The sequence below is a fragment of the Megalobrama amblycephala genome, linkage group LG5 (genome assembly GCF_018812025.1).
Source record: "Megalobrama amblycephala isolate DHTTF-2021 linkage group LG5, ASM1881202v1, whole genome shotgun sequence".
In the NCBI taxonomy this organism is placed as follows: domain Eukaryota; kingdom Metazoa; phylum Chordata; class Actinopteri; order Cypriniformes; family Xenocyprididae; genus Megalobrama; species Megalobrama amblycephala.
In genome coordinates, this window is record NC_063048.1 from 30,577,094 (window position 1) to 30,598,620 (window position 21,527).

Consider the following 21,527-nt stretch of genomic DNA (forward strand, 5'->3'; position numbering starts at 1 on the left):
GGTGTGAAGGCCGGCGCGTGATCAGTGCGTGATAGGCGAGCGATTGGAGGAAGAGGGGTGCGTGGCTGCTGATGGGCGTGTGGAGGGAGTCAGCAGTGTCGCTGTAAACTCGCTGAACTGAGAGGACGTAACTGGGCGAAAGGTCGCAGCCTTTAGGAGCTATATAATAGTGCAACATGTTTGTGCATCTAGACATCTTAAACAGGTAACAGCTATAGGTGTACACACAGCACGAGGAGCTAAATTAGCTTAGCAGCCGCGGAGAAGCAAAAACACTCACAACCAACTTTATTAATAACATTAACGATTAATTGGTATTTGATAACATTACATTATTAACAAGAGCTAACAACGACAAATACTTCTAAAGCATTTATTAATCTTAGTGTTAATAATATGTACTAATAGGTTATTTAAAAAAATGTTGTGTCTGTTGATGATGTAATATTATACAGTTGTATTTTTAACGTTTTGCTTGTGTATGCATTGCTCATTAATATTAATGCATTAACGTTTACTAATTAACCTCATTGTTATACAACAGACTTTATTGTAGCCTTAACATTTAATGTAATAACATTAACCTGCATGAGTAATGATGATTAGGATGAGTGTATAGTGGTTTAATCATTAAGAAGAATTAAAATGCTTTCCTTGCACACTGAATACACTTAGTAATACACTTAATAATAATAATAATAATCTACGATAATGTTTTAAAAAATGTTTTCACTGTAATTTTATTAATACTAATACGGTTCAACTCAATTTTTCACTGAATTTTTTAACAAATATCAAGAATTTTGATTCCTGAAAACCGAGTTTTCTTAAAGCTACTCTTAAAAAAGCTAAATATGTGCTATTTTTAACTCATTTACTTTTGACACATGTAGTGTGAAGGTGATTCGTTATAACGAAATAGCTTTCTGCTATTTCAGCCTTTTAATAAGATATTTTTGGTAACACTTTACAATAAGGTTCATTAGTTAAACATTAGTTAATGTATTAACTAACATGAACTAACCATGAGCAATACATTTATTATTGTATTTACTAATTTTCGATAACGTTAGTTAATGAAAATACAGTTCATTGTTTGTTAATGTTCACAGTGCATTAACTAATGTTAAGATTTTAATAATGTATTAGTAAATGTTTAAATTAACATTAACAAAGAATAATAAATGCTGTATAAGCGCAGTTCATGTTAACTAATGTAGTTAACTATTGAACCTTATTGTAAAATGTTACCATATTTTTTATTATTATTATTTATGACCACCAGATTCCCTTTTTAATGTATTTTTGAACAAATTAATAGATCATTTATAAACATGACTGCACACAACTGAATGCAAATGAACAGTGAATTTCCATGACTTTCCAGATGCTTATCATAACTGAACGAATATGTAAATAAACACACAGATAGAAATTGTCCTTGCAAAAAAAAAAAAAAAAAAAAAACATGATTATATTAATTTCTAGGCCTGGAAATTTACAATTGTTTCCTGTAATATATATATATATATATATATATCCTGCAATGTAATAGACTGTGTTCAAGTTACAACACTTTAGGCCCAGAACAGTTTGAATGTTTACAGTCTGTATAGTTTACTCAAAACCTCAAATATGAAAGAGCAACAATTTTTATGATACTAGTACAATAAACAGTCTTACCTCAATCTCTGGTCTGATTTGAACCCATTTAATGGCCTTTTTTAAAAAGCAATAATTATTGGAGTTGTGAGGTGGATGTAACCATCTCTGTTTAAGATAATGTGTCTAAAATCCTCTCGTCTTGCCTGAATTCATGAGTTTTTTTAGTCACACCCTCTCTGAGAGGATGGGGTAACGCTAACTCATTCATCTGCCTTTAGAAGCAGTGACATTTAAGTGAGTCGATGTTAAACAAAGTCATCCTGGAAAATGTCAGGATGTTCTGAGCGCAGGTGATAGACGATTCTGTAAAAGTGCTGTCGATGAGGCTGTTCTTCGAACAAAAAATCTGTTCAAGGAATATCTTTTTCAGTTCCTGCTAGAAATATACACTGGTACTGAGAGACTGAGCATGAACACGGTCAGGTTTCCAAGCATGTTATCTCGACCTTAAGCCATTTATCAGTCATTTTAGTTGTCAGGAAATAATTTAAAAACATGAAGAAAATTTCCTTGAAGGGTTAGTTCACCCAAAAATGAACATTCTGTCATCATTTACTCATCCTCATGTCGTTCCAAACCCGTAAGACTTTCATTCATCTTCGGAACACAAATGAAGATATTTTTGATTAAATCTGTGAGTTTTCCGTACCTCCATAGACAGCTATGCAACTACCACTTTGATGCTTCAAAAAGTTCATAAAAAGATTGTAAAACTAATCCATATCAATTAAGCGGATTAGTCAAAATTTTCTGAAGAGATACGATCGCTTTATATGATGAACAGATTGAATTTAGGCTTTATTAACATAAACATTCATCACACATCACTTGTGGTAAACAGAAGCCCAAGCATGTTTGCTTGATGTGTGAGAAACGAGGTTCATTCTCATGTGTTACGTATCAGGTTTGTTCTTGCGTTTCAAGCAAGAAGAGTTAAGCTTCTGTTTATTTTCCCTGATCAATATTTTGTGAGTAATTGATGACATTCAATTACTCCCCCCCCCCCATTTTTTTTCATTTTTGGGTGAACTAACCCTTAAAATTTGAGATATTAATGGAAAAATATTTTATGATGATCTCTACACCCCTAAATTGCATTATTTTAGTAAATGAAATATTCATAAAATAATATGTTCCAATAAAAAACCAGCATGAAGCCGGTCAGGGCCTATTCTCAGGAATATGTGAACCTATATGACAGAATTTTATGAATTAATTCATTCTGTTGATCACAGCAATATCTAAAATGACTTGAATTAGATGGTAATGTCATCTTTTTTAAATGTATTAAGATTTATAGGATCAAAAGAATTTAAAAAGGATAGCTCTCATTAAGATAAATAAAATAGGAAGCCAAAATGTATATCTTTTAACTCTATAATACAAATATATGCAATATGTATGGTGTAGAGTTCTCTACCCGGTACTGAAATTTTAAAAATGTAATGCTTTGAAGGCTGTTGAACAGATTCGTAAACACCTCTGATTGGCTATTGTGTTCACGGCTCATCAGATATGTCTGTGATTGGCTACAATGATCAACGCTGTAAAAATGTTGTAAATAATCATCAGTAAAGCTCTTCACCAAGCACTTACACAGATACACATGGGAGCATTTGATAGACGCCTGCTTTCAAAACGCTTTCAAATTCAAACACTTTTGTGTGCTTTCAAACGCTGCCGTGCGTTGATCATTGTAGCCAATCAAAGACACATATGTTATTTAAAAAATAAATACTGTGGGTGAAAAATAAATTTCCCAAGTAACTTCCTCTCAAACAGAAGCAGTTTATTATTAAAAAAACATTTTATTTTTATTTTAATATTATATCAATTTGGTTTAATTAGAGACACTTGATGGGACAAAAACATGAATATAAATCTTTATGATTTTAAACTTTTGATTGAGCCCTAACATGTTAGTTTAATTGTAATTTTTTTTTTTTTTTTTTAAATCCAAATATTTTTAATAATCCCCTTAAAGGGTTAGTTCACCCAAAAATGAAAATTCTGTCATTTATTACTTACCCTCATGCCGTTCCACACCTGTAAGACCTTCGGTAATCTTCGGAACACAAATTAAGATATTTTTGTTGAAATCCGATGGCTCAGTGAGGCCTGCATAGCCAGCAATGACATTTCCTCTCTCAAGATCCATAAAGGTACTAAAAGCATATTTAAATCAATTCATGTGAGTACAGTGGTTCAATATTAATATTATAAAGCGACGAGAATATTTTTGGTGTGCCAAAAAAAAAAAAAAAAAATACTTATTTAGTGATGGCCGATTTCAAAACACTGCTTCAGGAAGATTCGGAGCACAATGAATCAGCGTATCGAATCATGATTCAGATCGCGTGTCAAACCGCCAAACTGCTGTTTTCACGTGACTTTGGCGCTCCGAACAGCTGATTCGACACGCTGATTCATTTGTGCTCCGATGCTTCCTGAAGCAGTGTTTTGAAATCAGCCATCACTAAATAATTCGTTATTTTGTTTTTTTTTGCGCACCAAAGATATTCACGTCTCTTTATAATATTAATATTGAACCACTGTACTCACATGAACTGATTTAAATATGTTTTTAGTACCTTTATGGATCTTGAGAGAGGAAATGTCATTGCTCCCTATATGCAGGCCTCACTGAGCCATCGGATTTCAACAAAAATATCTCAATTTGCGTTCCGAAGATTAAGGAAAGTCTTACGGGTGTGAAACGGCATGAGCGTGAGTAATAAAAGACAGAATTTTCATTTTTGGGTGAACTAAACCTTTAAACCCACTTGAGATTTATTTGCAATGGAAGCTTTCTTCCGACACTGAATAAAAAATAAAAAAGGCATTTGCGACTTTTTTACATTTTATCACAATTCTAACAATTTTTTTCGCAATTGTGAGTTTATATCTCGCAATTCTACCTTCTTATTCTCAGAATTGTATGATATAAAGTTGCAATTGTGAGTTAAAATAAAATCAGAATTGTAAGATATACCCCCGGTTTCACAGACAAGGCTTAAGCTAGACTAAAATGCATGTTTGGGCTTTTTTAACTGAAAGCAACTTGCTCTGACATATCTTCAAATATGTCAGTGCCATTGTTTTGTCTCAAGATGCAGTAATGTTTTTTTTACTAGTCTATGTTTATAAAAGATACTTAAATGCCCTAACTGAACTAAGGTCTAATCCAGGCTTGGCCTAAGCCCTGTCTGTGAAACCGGGCCATAAACTCACAATTCTGAGAAAATAAGTCAGAATTGTGAGATAGAAAGTAGCAGTTATCTTTTTTTTTTAAATTATTATTCCATAGCTGAAACAAGCTTTCATAATTTGCGGTTCCTCCGGGTTGGGAATCACTTCTCTAATCAATGAAATGAGTCAAATCACTACATAAGCAATCAGAATTGCAGTAAACATCCTCCTCAACTGGCCTTCCAGGATGTGAGTCCACATGTCAGTTTGTCTGCTGGTGGGCACTTAGGAAAGTGGCAGAAGAATGCATCACGTAAGCACAGACAGTCTGTGCTGTAGTGACCGATTGTTCTGCCAACAGCATTACGGCCTGAGGTGTGTGGGAAATGTAGGAGTTATGATAGGAGCGGGAGGCATGCTTGTGATACAAGTGAGCCAGACTGAGAGAGAGAAAGGAAGGAAACTAGAGGAAAGGTTATTCACGTCAACCCATTCCCACCCGTCCCAGTCCTCCCAGCACCCGACACCAGTTCTCACGTAACAGCCTCAGTCTAGAGAAGAGCGTGGGTCAGTTATTTTTAGAGGTGTTAAATATACTACTGTGCTTGAGGTGTTGTTGTATTATGCACACAATCTGGTCTCTTCGATATATAACATACTACATATATTCCGTATTTCTCTTATTTAGATCTGAAGACTTAAGCTGAGGTTCTTCATCATCAGCGCTCATTAAAAGGTATCGGGTGCGTGTGTGTGTGTGTGTGTGTGTTTTGGCAGCACTTACAGGCAATTCAGATGCTCGTAGAACTCAACAACAGGCTGATCAACAGAAACTCCTCACTTGCTTCACTACAGTGGGTGTGTATCTGGGTGAAAGGGCATGATTGGAACTGAACGTCAGTTTTGTTTTAGAACAGATCCTGTTCTGAGGTATGCTGAGTGGCACATTCGTCAAAGTCATCTGGTCTGCTGTGCGTAGTGACATATGTGACTTGTAGATGGTTGAGATGAGAATACAGTTTATGCAAGTCATGCTTTAAGATTAAATTTACTTCACAATTTGTCCCTTAATGATAAAAGACAACATTAAAAACAATTTTCAGTTGTGTAAGATCCCATCCAAACTATACAGATCTAACTGGTTTGTCACTGTACTTTCCAGTATTTTCCATTTCTAGACATGTCAGTTATAATTAAAGTGTTTTTAAGCGATTCTTATCTGCAGAAAGCCCAAACATTTGTGTTGATTTCTTCATGATGGAGGTGTTTACTGTTTTAAATGCATCACATACGCATTACATGCAAGTTTATGATTTGTTTTTTGAGATCCAGTCATAAAGATCTGCCCTGTTATTGTGCACAGAAATCATACAAATCACACTTTATGCTGTCATAAAAAGTCAATATAATCTATAAAGACAATGTAAGACTAGGACATACAGTATGCAACCAAAATAGGTGTGTGGAGTCAGTAAACAATCTTCTGTGATTTCTCATGAAATACCCCGTGAGGCATATTTTCAAATGTACCTTTAATCACATTCTTAGTCATATCATTGGGATATGCCTGAACTTGTCACAAATGTTTCATGTCAGACTCATCAACATTTCCAAATATTATATAATGGCACTTGAAAAGTAGTGTCCTTTTATAGCAAGGATGGTCAGCGTCAGTCCTTCGAGAGCCGCTGTCCTGCAAAGTTCAGCTGCAACCCTATCAAACACACCTATACGTTTATATAAATGTGACCAAATTTACATGTTCGGAACTTTTGGGAATTTTTCAATTGTGTCTGTTCAAACACAAAGCAAGTGAAGCTTAAGAACCATTTGGGGGTTTGATTCAGCATTTGAATTCATTCCCTTGTGCAGAAAAGTGCACAAAATATACATTTTATATACATACCATAAGTATACACGCACACTAAAGTTTATTTTCAGTGCTTCAAATGAATGTCAACAAGTATTTATGCGTATTGAAAAAACAATAGCAATGGAACCGACCAATGAACATTTTGTATAAAAGCTCCTCCTCCATTGGAAAAAAGCATCCACAAATCCATAAACAACAGCTGGAGAGGAATGACACCTACAGGAATGATTTAAAGTTTTTTTTTTTTTTTTTTTTTTTTTTTTTTTTTTTTTACATACAGTAGATCCATCACTGTGACACTTTGATTTGTTCTAGATTAGTGTATGTATGGGAAAGAGTTACTCTGTCAATACCACAAACAGTAAGAGTGTGAACTGGGGAATTTGCTTGCTTGCAGGAATTGAGGAAAATCCTGGAGAAAGGATTTTGGAAATGGAGCTCTGATATCAAGCGCTAAATAACATTGCTAGAACTAGTCATCAGTCATCCAAAACAATTTACTTTCTTGGAATTATGACATGACAGTAACAAGTGGAAAAACGCTTTGGATCTTTCAAAGTCATCAGGCATCCGTAGGGCACTGCAAATTGCGACGGGAATAAGTGCACATGGATGTATATCTTTACCCACCAATGTTGCATTTATTATTAAGCTTAATTCACAAAAAAAGTACACAGCGGGTTATACCAAATTAAAGATGCACCGATATATCAGCCAATAATCGATAGTTTAAAAACAGCTGATAGTCAGGGCCGATATATCCTTAAATTTGTTGCACAGCCTTTCAACTGCAAGAGGCGTTTAAGCTTACAATGCTCCAACATCCTACGTCATACATCGCATCAGGGGTTACTCATTTGGCGCAAGTCGACTTGCGCATTCTGCGTACGGCTAGTTATTTGAATTTCTAAAGTTTTAAATATGGATATTTTTCTTACAAAAACACATCACTTCGCTTCAGAAGGCCTTTATTAACCCCATGGAGTTGTATGTATTACTTTTTTTTATGGATGGGTGCATTATTTTTGACTTTTCCCCCCATTCGCAACCTTTTTACGGAAGAGGATTAGGGCCAAGCAATAATAAAAAAAATAAAACCATCTCAAGATTAAAGTTGTTAAATTTCGAGAAAAAACTCGTTAAATTTCGAGAAAAAAGTTAAAATTTGTTCTCAATTTAACTACTTTTTTCTCGTAATTTAATTACTTTTTTCTCGTAATTTAATGACTTTATTCTCATAATTTAATGACTTTATTCTCAACATTTTATCTAGACTTTTTTCTCTAAATTTAATGACATTTTTCTCATAATTTAACGAATTTGTTCTCGTAATTTAACGACTTTTTTCACGTAATTCAATGACTTTATTCTCAACATTTTATCTCGACTTTTTTCCTGAAATTTAAAGATTTTTTTTCTCGTAATTTAACGAGTTTATTCTCAACATTTTATCTCGACTTTTTTCTTGAAATTTAACGAGTTTTTTTCTCGTAATTTAACGAGTTTATTCTCAACATTTTATCTCGACTTTTTTCTTGAAATTTAACAAGTTTTTTCTCGTAATTTAACGAGTTTATTCTCAACATTTTATCTCGACTTTTTTCTTGAAATTTAACAAGTTTTTTCTCGTAATTTAACGAGTTTATTCTCAACATTTTATCTCGACTTTTTTCTTGAAATTTAACGAGTTTTTTCTCGTAATTTAACGAGTTTATTCTCAACATTTTATCTCGACTTTTTTCTTGAAATTTAACGAGTTTTTTCTCGTAATTTAACGAGTTTATTCTCAACATTTTATCTCGACTTTTTTCTTGAAATTTAACAAGTTTTTTCTCATAATTTAACGAGTTTATTCTCAACATTTTATCTCGACTTTTTTCTTGAAATTTAACAAGTTTTTTCTCGTAATTTAACGAGTTTATTCTCAACATTTTATCTCGACTTTTTTCTTGAAATTTAACGAGTTTTTTCTCGTAATTTAACGAGTTTATTCTCAACATTTTATCTCGACTTTTTTCTTGAAATTTAACAAGTTTTTTCTCATAATTTAACGAGTTTATTCTCAACATTTTATCTCGACTTTTTTCTTGAAATTTAACAAGTTTTTTCTCGTAATTTAACGAGTTTATTCTCAACATTTTATCTCGACTTTTTTCTTGAAATTTAACAAGTTTTTTCTCGTAATTTAACGAGTTTATTCTCAACATTTTATCTAGACTTTTTTCTTGAAATTTAACAAGTTTTTTCTCGTAATTTAATGAGTTTATTCTCAACATTTTATTTCGACTTTTTTCTCGAAATTTAACGAGATTTTTTCTCGAAATTTAACAACTTTAATCTCGAGATTATTTTTTTATTATTGCTTGGCCCTAATCCTCTTCCGTACATTATAAACCTTGGAGGACTAAGGATATTTTTTAATATTTCTCTGATTGTGTTCGTCTGAAAGAAGATAGTCATATACATCTAGGATGGCTTGAAGCTGAGTAAATCATGGGATAATTTTTGGGTAAACTATCCCTTTAAGATTAATTTGTTGATATAATTAATGTTGATTTTTTTTTTTTTGTGATACATTTTTTTCAGTATTCTTTGACGTACAGAAGGTTTAAAAGAACAGCACTTTTTAAAAATATATAAATCTTTTATAACATTTTAAATGACTTTACTGTCACTTTTGATCATCCTTGCTGAATAAATGTTTTAATTAATTTAAATACATGCTATAAACAAATAATAATAATAATTTACTGACCCCAAACTTTTGAATGGTATAGTGTAAAGAAAAGTTATAATTATTTATATTAACATTTTTTACACAAGGTGTTTGCTTGATGTTTAGTGTTTTGTTATGGGCCTTATATAGTCAAGCCCAGTTGAGACTTGTGCTCCTGTGATTTTAGAGCAGGCAGATGGCCAAGACGGCCCAGTGGAAAGACCAATTCAGCTGCATGTCCTTTGAGCATGACATACCTCCACCATCGTAGTGAACTATAAATAACCCCACATTTATTTCCTATGCGTTTTGAAGAATATAGGTCAAGATGACAGTGCATGAATGCAGTGCATGTTTTACCAGTTTTCTTAGAGGCATAAGGTTTAGTTTAATTCGACAGCAGTAGGGCTTAAAGACTGTTGTCCTGTCAATCAGTTTTTAGAGCGAGTGGGCGAGAGAAGGGTGTGTCTGTGCTGTGAAGTACTGAGGTAATCTAGTAAGAGTGTGCTGACTCAGAGGGCCATGGCCCAGTTCTCCAGACTTAAATAGTCACAGCTGCCTATAGGGCCAGGATGGATCTGCATTGTTTCTCCATATGTTGCCTTTGTTTTCTTTGGCCATTTTCAGCCATTAACTCAAAAGCAAGGAGCTAAAATGTCTGATTTCAAGTAAAGAGTGACCATTGACAAGAAGGGGGGAATGAAGAAGAAACCCAGTTATTAGAAGAAGGAAGCAGAATCTCTCCATAGATCCTTTGTCACGGCATGGGATTTTTTACAGGCCTTTCAGAATTTTACCCACTTGAGTACAAATAAGTGCTGTGAATGGGAATGGATTAGGACAAGAATGTTAGCAAACAACATAATAGGGGTTTTTTGTGTGCATACAGAGTCAGACACACAGGAAGAACAGGCTACTTAATATCCTTCCTGACCTATATTTTAACATTTTAACTGAGTCAAACTTTTCCACAGGTATAAAATAAACTCTTTACTTTTTCTTAAAGCAAAAGTAGAGTTCACACAAAATCACAAAATATTACGACGACAACAACAAACTTGTAAAACGCTATCTTTATGGATTTGTTCAGCTCTGTCAGCTCTGAAAGTCTTGCGCCTATATAAATGCAATAAAAAAGCACTTATCCTTCTTAAATTTATTGTTAATGAGTAAGTGTAGGGATGAAGCTGAAATTGTATCTGCAGGTGGTGGCGTAATATCTCCTTAGTAATCTGTTTTGAGATTTTGAGAATTTTTGCTATAAGCATCTAAGGACTAATTCTCATTTTTCTCAGGTATTTTGTTTTATTTCTATATTCCATCATAGGCTCATTCTTACATGTACCCTCTTCAAAAAAGGCACTTTAAATCTCTTGACAAACTAAAAGAGGTAAATTAAATTTGTATATATTTGAAATAAAAGATACAGAGCAACACATGGGCTCTTTATTAATCCTGCACTGATTGTCAGCATCAGGAACTGTGAAATAGAGGGGGAAAAAATTATATTCCCGGAAATAATGTGGATAGAAATACTATAAACTCGTGAAATAAAATAAAAAATGTAAAAGATTAAAACAGTATGTTTTGGAAAAAAATATTTAAATGTTATATAAAAGGAAAAAATAAATGAATTATATAAAATAAATGTAAAAATAAATTTAAATGGAATTTAAAAAAATATATAACTGGAGTTTGTGTGTGTGCATATATAATATATATGAAGACTTTAGATGCAAAAGCCTCTAAGTGCATTTTTATCAAGCTTGTATGTTTATGTTCAGTTTCACTTTAATGACAATGAAAAGGACCTATTAATTGCCATTAAACTGAAATTACTGAACCTAAACATAAGAGCTTGATAAAAATGTTCATTTTAGAAGAAAACTATATATATATATATATATATATATATATATATATACACACACACACACACACAACAATATATATACACTGCGTTCCAAATTATTATGCAAGAGACAAATCAGTAAGATTTCTGTACAATAAACATTCAGATTTTAGTTTTTCTAAGAAAATGTTTGTTCATTTATTTATCCATGTCTTTTTAGATAACTGGTATTAATCTCAGACAAAATAATTTGCCAGATCTATGGTTCCAACAAGACTGTGACGTCAGCAAGGAGCTGGTGGGTGATGATTTGGCCTGGAATACTGGGAAGTGAGATGGAGGGTATTAAAATGACTTTTGCAAGATATGTGGAGTTCATAACTGGCCATTTTCAGCTATGGTATAAAAAGGAGGATAGTGCATAGTACAATGCACTATTGTACAATGCACTATGCACTATCCCATGCCGCAAAAAAACACCACAGCAATAAAACTGTTTGAAAATGTATTTCTACACCCACTGTAAATGTTTCTCTTTGTTAGGTTTGGTTAGTGGTGTCTAAAATGCATCTTTACGCACAACTGCCATCCTGCATGGTGAGCTTCTTGAGACTCCAGAGACACCAGCAGCTTCAAATACCCGTTTGCTGCTCAACACTGGCTTTTTTTATAGCTGCCCTTTTAATACAATACATTTTTTTGATAGGAACTTTCATTAATAAGCCTTTATCTGACCGAGTTCTGCTGTGCTCTAAATCACTCACAAATCTTATGATAATTTGATAATCTCCATTCAGTTTCACACAATATTAGTTGTTTTCATGCCTTTTGCACAACATTGCACCATTTCATGCTTTTCATCTTCAGAAAGATCTTTCTTCCTCCCCATATTGCATGAGAACTGTGACTTGCTTAATAATGTGGAACAACCTCTAAGTAGGGTTTCCATAGATCTGGCAAATTATTTTGTCTGAGATTGATACCAGTTATCTAAAAAGACATGGATAAATAAACAAACAAACATTTTCTTAGAAAAACTAAAATCTGAATGTTTATTGTACTGAAATCTTACTGATATGTCAATTGCATAATAATTTGGAACGCAGTGTATATATATACACACACCGATCAAGCATAACATAATGACCACTGACAGGTGAAGTGAATAACACTGATTATCTCTTCATCACGGCACCTGTTAGCGGGTGGATATATTTGGCAGCAAGTAAACATTTTGTCCTCAAAGTTGATGTGTTAGAAGCAGGAACAATGGGCAAGCGTAAGGATTTGTGCGAGTTTGACAAGAGCCAAAGTGTGATGGCTAGATGACTTGGTCAGAGCATCTCCAAAACTGCAGCTCTTGTGGGGTGTTCCCGGTCTGCAGTGGTCAGTATCTATCAAAAGTGGATCAAGGAAGAAACAGTGGTGAACCTGTGACAGGGTCATGGGCGGACAAGGCTCATTGATGCACGTGGGGAGTGAAGGCTGGCCCGTGTGGTCCGATCCAACAGACGAGCTACTGTAGCTCAAATTGCTCAAGAAGTTAATGCCGGTTCTGATAGAAAGGTGTCAGAATACACAGTGCATCACAGTTTGTTGTGTATGGGGCTGCATAGCTGCAGACCAGTCAGGGTGCCCATGCTGACCCCTGTCCACTGCCAAAAGAGCCAACAGTGAGCATCAGAACTGGACCACGGAGCAATGGAAGAAGATGGCCTGGTCTGATGAATCACATTTTCTTTTACATCACATGGATGGCCAGGTGCGTGTGTGTCGCTTACCTGGGGAACACATGACACCAGGATGCACTATGGGAAGAAGGCAAGCCGGCCGAGGCAGTGTAATGCTTTGGGCAATGTTCTGCTGGGAAACTTTACTTTGACACGTACCACCTACCTAAGCATTGTTGCAGACCATGTACACCCTTTCATGGAAACAGTATTCCCTGGTGGCTGTGGCCTCTTTCAGCAAGATAATGCACCCTGCCACAAAGCAAAAATGGTTCAGGAATGGTTTGAGGAGCACAACAACAAGTTTGAAGTGTTGACTTGGCCTCCAAATTCCCCAGATCTCAATCCAATTGAGCATCTGTGGGATGTGCTGAACAAACAAGTCCGATCCGTGGAGGTCGCACCTCGCAACTTACAGGACTTAAAGGATCTGCTGCTAACATCTTGGTGCCAGATATCACAGCACACCTTCAGGGGTCTAGAGGAGTCCATGCCTCGACAGGTCAGGGCTGTTTTGGCAGCAAAAGGGGGACCAAAACAATATTAGGAAGGTGGTCATAATGTTATGCCTGATTTTGTATATATATAGATCCCTGAAGGTGTGCTGTGGTATCTGGCTCCAAGATGTTAGCAGCAGATCCTTTAAGTCCTGTAAGTTGCGAGGTGGGGCCTCCATGGATCAGACTTGTTTGTTCAGCACATCCCACAGATGCTCGACTTTAAATCCTGCAAGTTGAGAGGTAGGGCCTCCATAGATTTAGTTAGTCCAGCACATCCATGTCAGGGCAACACCTTGAACTCTTTGTCATGTTCCTCAAATAACTCATGAACAATTTTTTTTCAGTGTGGCAGGGTACATTATCCTGTTGTAAGAGGCCACCACCGCCATCAGGAAACACCACTGTCATGAAGGGGTGTACATGGAAAACAATCTTTAGGTAGGTGACAAGTGTTAAAGTAACATCCACGTGAATGCCAGGACCCAAAGTTTCCCAGCAGAACGTTGGCCCGGGCATAACACTCCCTCTACCGGTTTGTCGTCTTCCCATTGTGAAACCTGGTGCCATCTCTTCTCCAGAAAAACCACACACACACCTGGCCATTCACCTGATCTGAAAGAAAACGTGATACCTCAGACTTTCATTGCTCCATGGCCCAGTTCTGATGCTCATGTGCCACTGTAGGTGCTTTTACAGGGGTCATCATGGGCACTCTGACCGGTCTCAGTCCCATACACAGCAAACTGCGATGCACTATGTGTTCTGACACCTTTCTATCATGGGCAGCATTAAGTTTTTTAGCAATTTGAGCTACAGTAGCTCTTCTGTGTGATCAGACCAGACGGGCTAGCCTTTGCTCCCCAAGGTCGCCAATGACCCTGGTTGTCCTTCCTTGCACCTCTTTTGCTAGGTACTAACCACTTCATACTGGGATCACCCTACAAGACTTTTCATTTTTGGAGATACTCTGCCCCAATCATCTAGCAATCACTATTCGGCCTATGTCAAAGTCACTCAGATCTTTTCACTTTCCCATTTGTCCTGCTTCCAACACATGAAATTCAAATGCTTGCTGTATTCAGAAACCACATACTAGCATACAACTCTTACTATTTCTGCCTTAGAAAGATATGCTTGTAGTAAGAGTAGTATGCAGCTCCAAATACAGCTTTATAATCAATGTTATTCACATCACCTGACCTATCAGTGGTTTTAATGTTTTCAGTGGTTTTTAGTGACATTAAAATATAATTTTTTGTGCATTACAGATCATCTGGTCATCGAAGAGTGAATATTTTCTCCAAGAAGGAACTTAAAGGAGGTAAATGAGGTTGAGGGGGTATTTGAGGCCACTTCTGATTCAAGACACTCTCTATTTAGCTGGCCTCTTCCTGTCCACCAGACAGATGGGCTATTGGAGCACAGCCTGTTTCCATGACAACTGCTTTGGATACAGCTAGCTGAAAACCACAGGACACACAGACAGCCAAATAAAATACACAGTCCCAAGTGGCTTTTATTGAAGCTTAAGATGGGCATTTGATACAAAAGGAAACATGTCTGACTAAAGTAAAGGAAAATAATATCTTTGCATATAAGAACACATAAATATGCATGTTAAAACCAAATCAGACATTAATAACAAACTAAAAATATTCCCATTTGCATAAATAGATCATTTAGAATGATTTCATTTAAACATTAAAAAAGATACTTTAGAAAACTAGCTTCTTGCTATAGTTATAAAAAAAAGTCCCATCCCAGTAATAAATATATACACAATAAATGATGCAAAAGAGTGTATGAGTTATTTAGAAAATATTTAGAAGCATTTTCAAAATTATTAAAAACCTGTACATTTCATCACGACAACAGAAAGGATGAATATCTCATACAATCAAAGTAACAGCAGTTTAAGGGGCATCATATAATGGTTACTGGGTTACCAAATAAGCAAAATGTAACACTACTTATTTGATGATTGTTAAAGATACGTGCTTCTGGTTTTTTTTTTTTTGGCAAAACTGATACGGCGCCAGCTACAGGAACTTTGGTAATCATAAATTACATTAGCGTTGATTGCAAATATAAATTTATAAGTTATAAATTTGTAGGGTTTCTTGTTACAGGGGAAACACATTACAGTTCATTCACCAACAATACAGAATGATATTTATAAGTTTGTATTGTGGTTTTGTAAAAAAAAAAAAAAGTTTATACTGATTCTCTGTGGATCACAATTTGAAAATACCTCCTGAAGGATTGATCAGAGGGCCTGATGTGTGGACCTTATTTGTTCATATCAGGAATCCCAGACTTTGGGGAGAGTCTGAGACTGATAATTGGTGAAATGACCAAAAAAAAAAAAAGTTGTTGTTCCACTACATTTATATATATCGTAATGCGCGCACACACACACAAGGGATAATATACTGTACTCACTAAATACTGCTCAGGGTATTTGTATCAATACAGTGAAGCAAATAGGATTCCCTAAACCCATTTTACTACAAAGGTAACACCCTGTTCATTCATCCTTTTTAGAGATTAGCATCTCCAGTGCTATGACTTTAAACAGGAAAACGAAGAGTAAATGGTTATTGTGATCTCTTTTAGAGTCACAAAATGAATGAGAAATAGTAAAAAGCTGTAGCTGTTTGCTTATACTCAGGAAAATGAGAAAATATGGCTCAAAACATTTTAGATGTTTGAAAGAAAAAAGATATTTGAAAGAGATACTCTACATTATTTAAATTCACAAAGTACTTAAGGCTCATATACTTGGTCACCCGAAAATAGTTCATTAGACTACACTAAAAGATGACAATGAGTTGCTGAGGGATCTCTAGTATCCTAATAGAGAAGGAGGAAGAGTCTGTGGACTTGTGTAAACCAGTCTGTAGGATGACTCAAATATAACTCTCAAATCTCTGTCAGTGTGAGCTTAATCATTCCTCCCATTTCCTCCATCTGGATCTGGAAGGTGTCCTCGTTGGAGTAGTGCTTGACGATGTTATCATCCATGTTTACCATGATCCTAAAACGAAGCAGAGATGGTGGGACAGCTAAGTTTTACCCCTGAATGACTGTGGTTCAGTGACTAATCAACGGACATGTGGGATACATTCAGAAAAATGAATAAAAATACATTTGAATTAAATTTATGGTCACACTTTAGATCAGGATCCAATTCTCACTATTAACTAACTATTAACTATGATTTTTGCCTCAGTAAACTCCTAATTACTGCTTATTAATATTTTAAATATGTCTTTAGTAGCTTTCTGGGCCTTGAAAGTGTTAATTATCTTGCTGTCAACGCAGGCCTCACTGAGCCATCGGATTTTACAAAAATATCTTAATTTGTGTTTAGAAGATGAACGAAGGTCTTACGGGTGTGGAGGGTTAGTAATTAATGACTGATTTTTGGATGAACTAACCCTTTAAGTTTAGGTATTAGGTAGGATTAAGGGATGTAGAATATGATCATGAAGAATAAGACATTAATATGTGCTTTATAAGTACTAATAAACAGCCAATTTCCTAGTAATATGCATGCTAATAAGTAACTAGTTAATATTGACAATTGGATCTTTAAACTAAAGTGTACTAAACTAAATCGATTGACAGCCTTGTCTCTCTTACCCTTTCTTGCATTTCTTGAAGACTTTTCCCATCTTCTCAAGAGGAACTTCATATTTCTCTGAAATCTGTTAGAGAGAAAATCGATTAACAGGTGCCAGAAGTAACACTTTACATTACCGCGTCTATCTGACATATATGTTATTGTTATTTACATAGCAATGGATCATTTTAAGCATCTAAGCACAATAATTATTAAGTGTTTCTGTATTTCTTTGCAAATACACTATGGCCATTCTAAGTACACTTTTAGAATGGCCAGAAGAATCACTATGACTCAATGCAAGCAGGTCACTATAAAACATTCAGGAAATCTTGAAAAGCACAGGCAAATTTCAAACGATGGTATTTTGAAGAATGTTAACTAGAAAGTTTTGGTTACCACTGCCTTTACTTGCATTGCATGGGGAAACACTGAGAAATTTCTTAAAATATCTTTTTTTGTTTTGTTTAAGGTTTGAAACAACATAAAGTCAATTAAATTATGACAGAATTTTAATTTTTGGGTGGAATATCCCATTAAAATAATAATTTGTGGTGACTAATGCAACCTTATATGCACGTATTAAATGAAACATTTGTAGACCTAAGCACATTTTCAAGCCAACTAGTATCAAAGTTCATCTTATTTCGGGATACGAGTGGTTCAGCTTAATGTTTTCCCAACCCCCCTGACGTTATCCCAACATTCCCTTTTCTCATTCTCATAGCTAGCTGAAGTGTTGCAATGCTTGGAAAGCCTTCTGTTATGAACACCGCACAAAAACACGAACACTTTCTTCTACCTGTCGCAGGACCCTGTGTAGCCCATGCCACAATTTATTAGCTGGATGTGTTTTTAAGGCAATGTGATTCACGTTGTGGCCTCCTGCTATGGTTAATGCAGACGGCCTGTTGACAGTCAATCTCCTACTATGTAACGCAATGTCCCTATTAAATCACCATGCTTGAGATTCTAATTTCAGGGACTTTTCTTCACTGACCACACTTCTCTGGCCCTGTTTTCTTTTCTTTTTTCCCGAATTTCTCCGGGAGGTGCTGTGCTGCATTAGAAACGCAGCTGTGGGTTTGGATGGGATGTATAATTTTTGGGTGGGAGCTCTCTTGGAAACAGTATTTGTGTGTGTTATTGTCTGTGTGGTGCAATTAAAGGATGCATTACTAAACAAAATTATACCGTTACAATGCTTAGAACTTTGAATGTTTTTTCTCCATTCTCTCTGTGACCATGTCCTTAAATAACCCTCAACTAAAGGCACTGAAACATTAGAATTGTATTAGTTAAATTAGATTTAGATTTCCTAAAGAAATGTGAGTGGCTCTTGCCTGAAATGAAAGCTCTAGCGTAAGTTCTGCCAGGAAGACTCAATGTTACCTCACCAATTAGTTTAGATCTAACCAATCATTATCTTATACTTGGAGTATAAAAGATTGCTGACACGTTTCAGTCTGCAGATGCTGACGCAAACCTTCACCTCCATCCTCCCCACCACCACCAGGATGGTCCCTGTCCATACCTCCCAGGGGGTCAGCTACACCCCTGCCTTCATCTTCATTTTTTCAGTTCATAAAATTCCATTAAAAAGTTGAGTAGTTTGCATCACTGTATGATACTGTGGGTCATTAAACATAGCCATTGTAAATAAGTTGTCAAATATTGATGAATACAAGTTCGTTTCCTCATAAAATCTTTAAGCTAATAAGGTTAAGCATATTGTCTTGCTGTCCTCTGTGGAGAGGCTCGAGGAAGAAGCTTAAACTCGAGCTTGGATATACCCCGCAGGGACTACTAGTGCCTGGAAGAGGAGTACGATAGATGAGATGCCTAAATTATGTGGTGGAGTTGGGAAGGTGGAGGGATATCGAAACAACTGATGCCAGAGCAGGGTGAGTAGCTGCTTATATGCTCTGGTCGTTAATTGAAAGATTAGGGTTCACTCCTCTTGAAATTATGTTTGAATTTCACTAATTGAAAGATTAGATGGGCTCATTCCTCCCGAAATTATGTTGTGAACTTCACTTAGCTAATTATAACCATGCATGAACGCTTTAACTGTAAAAACTAAAAGAGTCGCGTTGGAATTCCCATTCGTCTGGTTTTAGCTGGTCTCCTAGCCTGGGTTAGCTGGTTTTCAGCTGGTGTAAGCTGGTCTCCCAGCCTCCCAGTCTCCTATCTAACCAAAACCCCTCTAAAACCAGCTATGGCCAGGCTGGGAGACCAGCTAAAACCAGCCTGATCAGCTTAGGCTGGTTTTAGCTGGATTTTTCAGCAGGTTTGTCCCCCTTAATGCCTATGGTGGTTACGGCCCTGCTTTCAACCACTTCTGTCCTGATTTCTTCAAGGAGAGGGTCTATGGGTGGGTAAATGTATGGGTTTTTTTCAGATCTTTCGATCTAATGGATGAAATAAGCCCGCGCAATTAACATATGAACGCACATAAACAATGGAAAAACATACGGAGAGCATCAGCTTTCATTTCTGCTCTGATAGCTGCAAAACTACGCTGAACGCTTGTGAGTGTATGTTAGAAATAAGGAATGACAAGAGAACATTGTGTTTGGTATGTTTTTCATCTTTAAACCAAACTTGGGTCTTCAGCCGACAAAGTTTAAATCCTGTCTGGCTAGCGCTCTTCCCATAATGTCTGCGAGTTAGGTCAGACGGTGGAGAGTAGGCGGTCTTTTTTGGTTGTTGGAACACATTCGACCACATGAGCGTTTACACTACGAAAGCAATCTGGTCAAATCCGATTTCGACTACCCCTGAAAGAAGTCGAAAGTGGACAATCTCAAAATGTTTTAGACCTCGTTTACACCTGTGTTTAGCGTCGTCCACTTGTGATCCGATCGACCAAAACGCTTAATACCAGGTGTAAATAGTGCTTTTAGGCCCACTTCTATTAGTTTTATCATCATCCAAGGGAAATAATCTTTAATTATGCTATTTTATGGATACTTTTTGACTTCCTCTATTTTGGATTTATGTTTTACACCGAGCTCATCGCAGTTCATTATGGGAAAGTGTGTTCACATTCCTAACCCATATGAGCAAAAGTGATAGTGAATGTCAATGTTGAATGTGGACATCTGGGGAAAAGAGAAGTGAACTCACCGCTTCCACTAGGCCTTTTACAGTAGGAGTTTTCAGCATGAGAGCATCAAACACTTCCTCCGTCTCCTTGCGCACATACAGCAAAACTGCAAAGGCAGAGAAATGTGGTCAGCTATATGGTCACTCATGCACAAACTGCGAGCCCAGTTTTCTTGAAACCAAAATAAACCAGAAAGTATCTGCCAAGACTTTCATGTGGCAGATGATTTGATATGTTTTTCTAATGCATGTCTTTAATGACTTTGTATCTCACATGCTGTTCCCTGTAGTTGGGGTTGCTGCTCATGTCTATAAACACTGACCGGTGCCGCCCCCCTACCCTTTCACCCAAAAACCCCAGAAGGACTGGGCAGCATCCCAAGACATTACTGGGAACAGTGAAGGGAGTTTCAGTGATGTGGACAGTCCGGAGTACATAGATTACAAACATTACATCCTATTCCTAAGCTGACGTGTTGCCTTTGGCGAGAGGTTTGGTTGAATAGATAAAAACACGCACCAACCCTCCCACACAAACCCACACATGGCTGACCATGACTGCTATTCAACAGGCAAACAAACAGGGCCAGAGAGAGACAAGGTTTCGTGTTGGGAGGGCTAGCAGCCTACAATGACCTGCAAATTCCCGTTCTTTTTTACCGAATCCCACAGATGTTTGGTTCTGCATTCTTTGTTGAAGTGATCTAAACAGCAGTGATCACCTCTGAAATGCTGAGACACACTGGTCTATAATTAGGACCTATCAGGGTACAAACAATAGCCTTGTTCCAAAACCTATAGTGAGCTGCCTCATTACCTACTACCTACATTGGCAACTGCCTTCTAAGGCAGCATCCTAACGTCATGGAACCTCATAAGTGACAATGTGGAATAGTTGGTAGAGTGACTTGGCATGTCACATGAATAGTGCCACACACATGCAAGTGATTTCAATAAAGTTCGATATTTGCATGTTGCAAAGCTAATGCTGCAGTACTCTAATTAATAACGTAGCGCACACAAATACTGGGTAAAATAATCTGAATGAAAAACAATATTTTAACATGTATTATTATTATTACTATTATATTTTTACAATTATTAGATTAGAATATTGAATATTATTATATTTTATATACTATTTTATGGATACTTTGAAGTTCTGAAGAAAGTATATTTAAAGTCAACTGTCCGCTAGGTTTTTTTTTTGTTTTGGTAGCAGCTAGTTTTTAGTTTTTAGCAGAAATAGATGCTATGTACACTAAGTGC

General features: G+C 36.1%; 1 protein-coding gene and 1 long non-coding RNA gene across 3 annotated transcripts in view; one reads left to right on the forward strand and one right to left on the reverse strand.

Annotated features, from left to right (window-relative positions):
• The first annotated feature begins 37 nt into the window (after positions 1–37).
• LOC125269069 lies at positions 38–15,026 on the forward strand. The gene is made up of 3 exons (XR_007185016.1): positions 38–205; positions 5,543–5,590; positions 14,794–15,026. It is a non-coding gene; the product is annotated as an uncharacterized LOC125269069 (long non-coding RNA).
• Positions 15,017–21,527, reverse strand: part of grhl1 (grainyhead-like transcription factor 1) — a 28,092-nt gene continuing 21,581 nt past the window's right edge. For both annotated transcript variants that reach the window (XM_048191797.1, XM_048191796.1), the window contains exons 13-15: positions 20,280–20,365; positions 17,171–17,235; positions 15,017–16,562 (exon numbers count right to left, since the gene is read on the reverse strand). In XM_048191797.1, the coding sequence (XP_048047754.1) occupies positions 16,448–16,562; positions 17,171–17,235; positions 20,280–20,365 (266 nt within the window). In that variant the 3' untranslated portion in view covers positions 15,017–16,447. The remainder of the gene's footprint in view (positions 16,563–17,170; positions 17,236–20,279; positions 20,366–21,527) is intronic.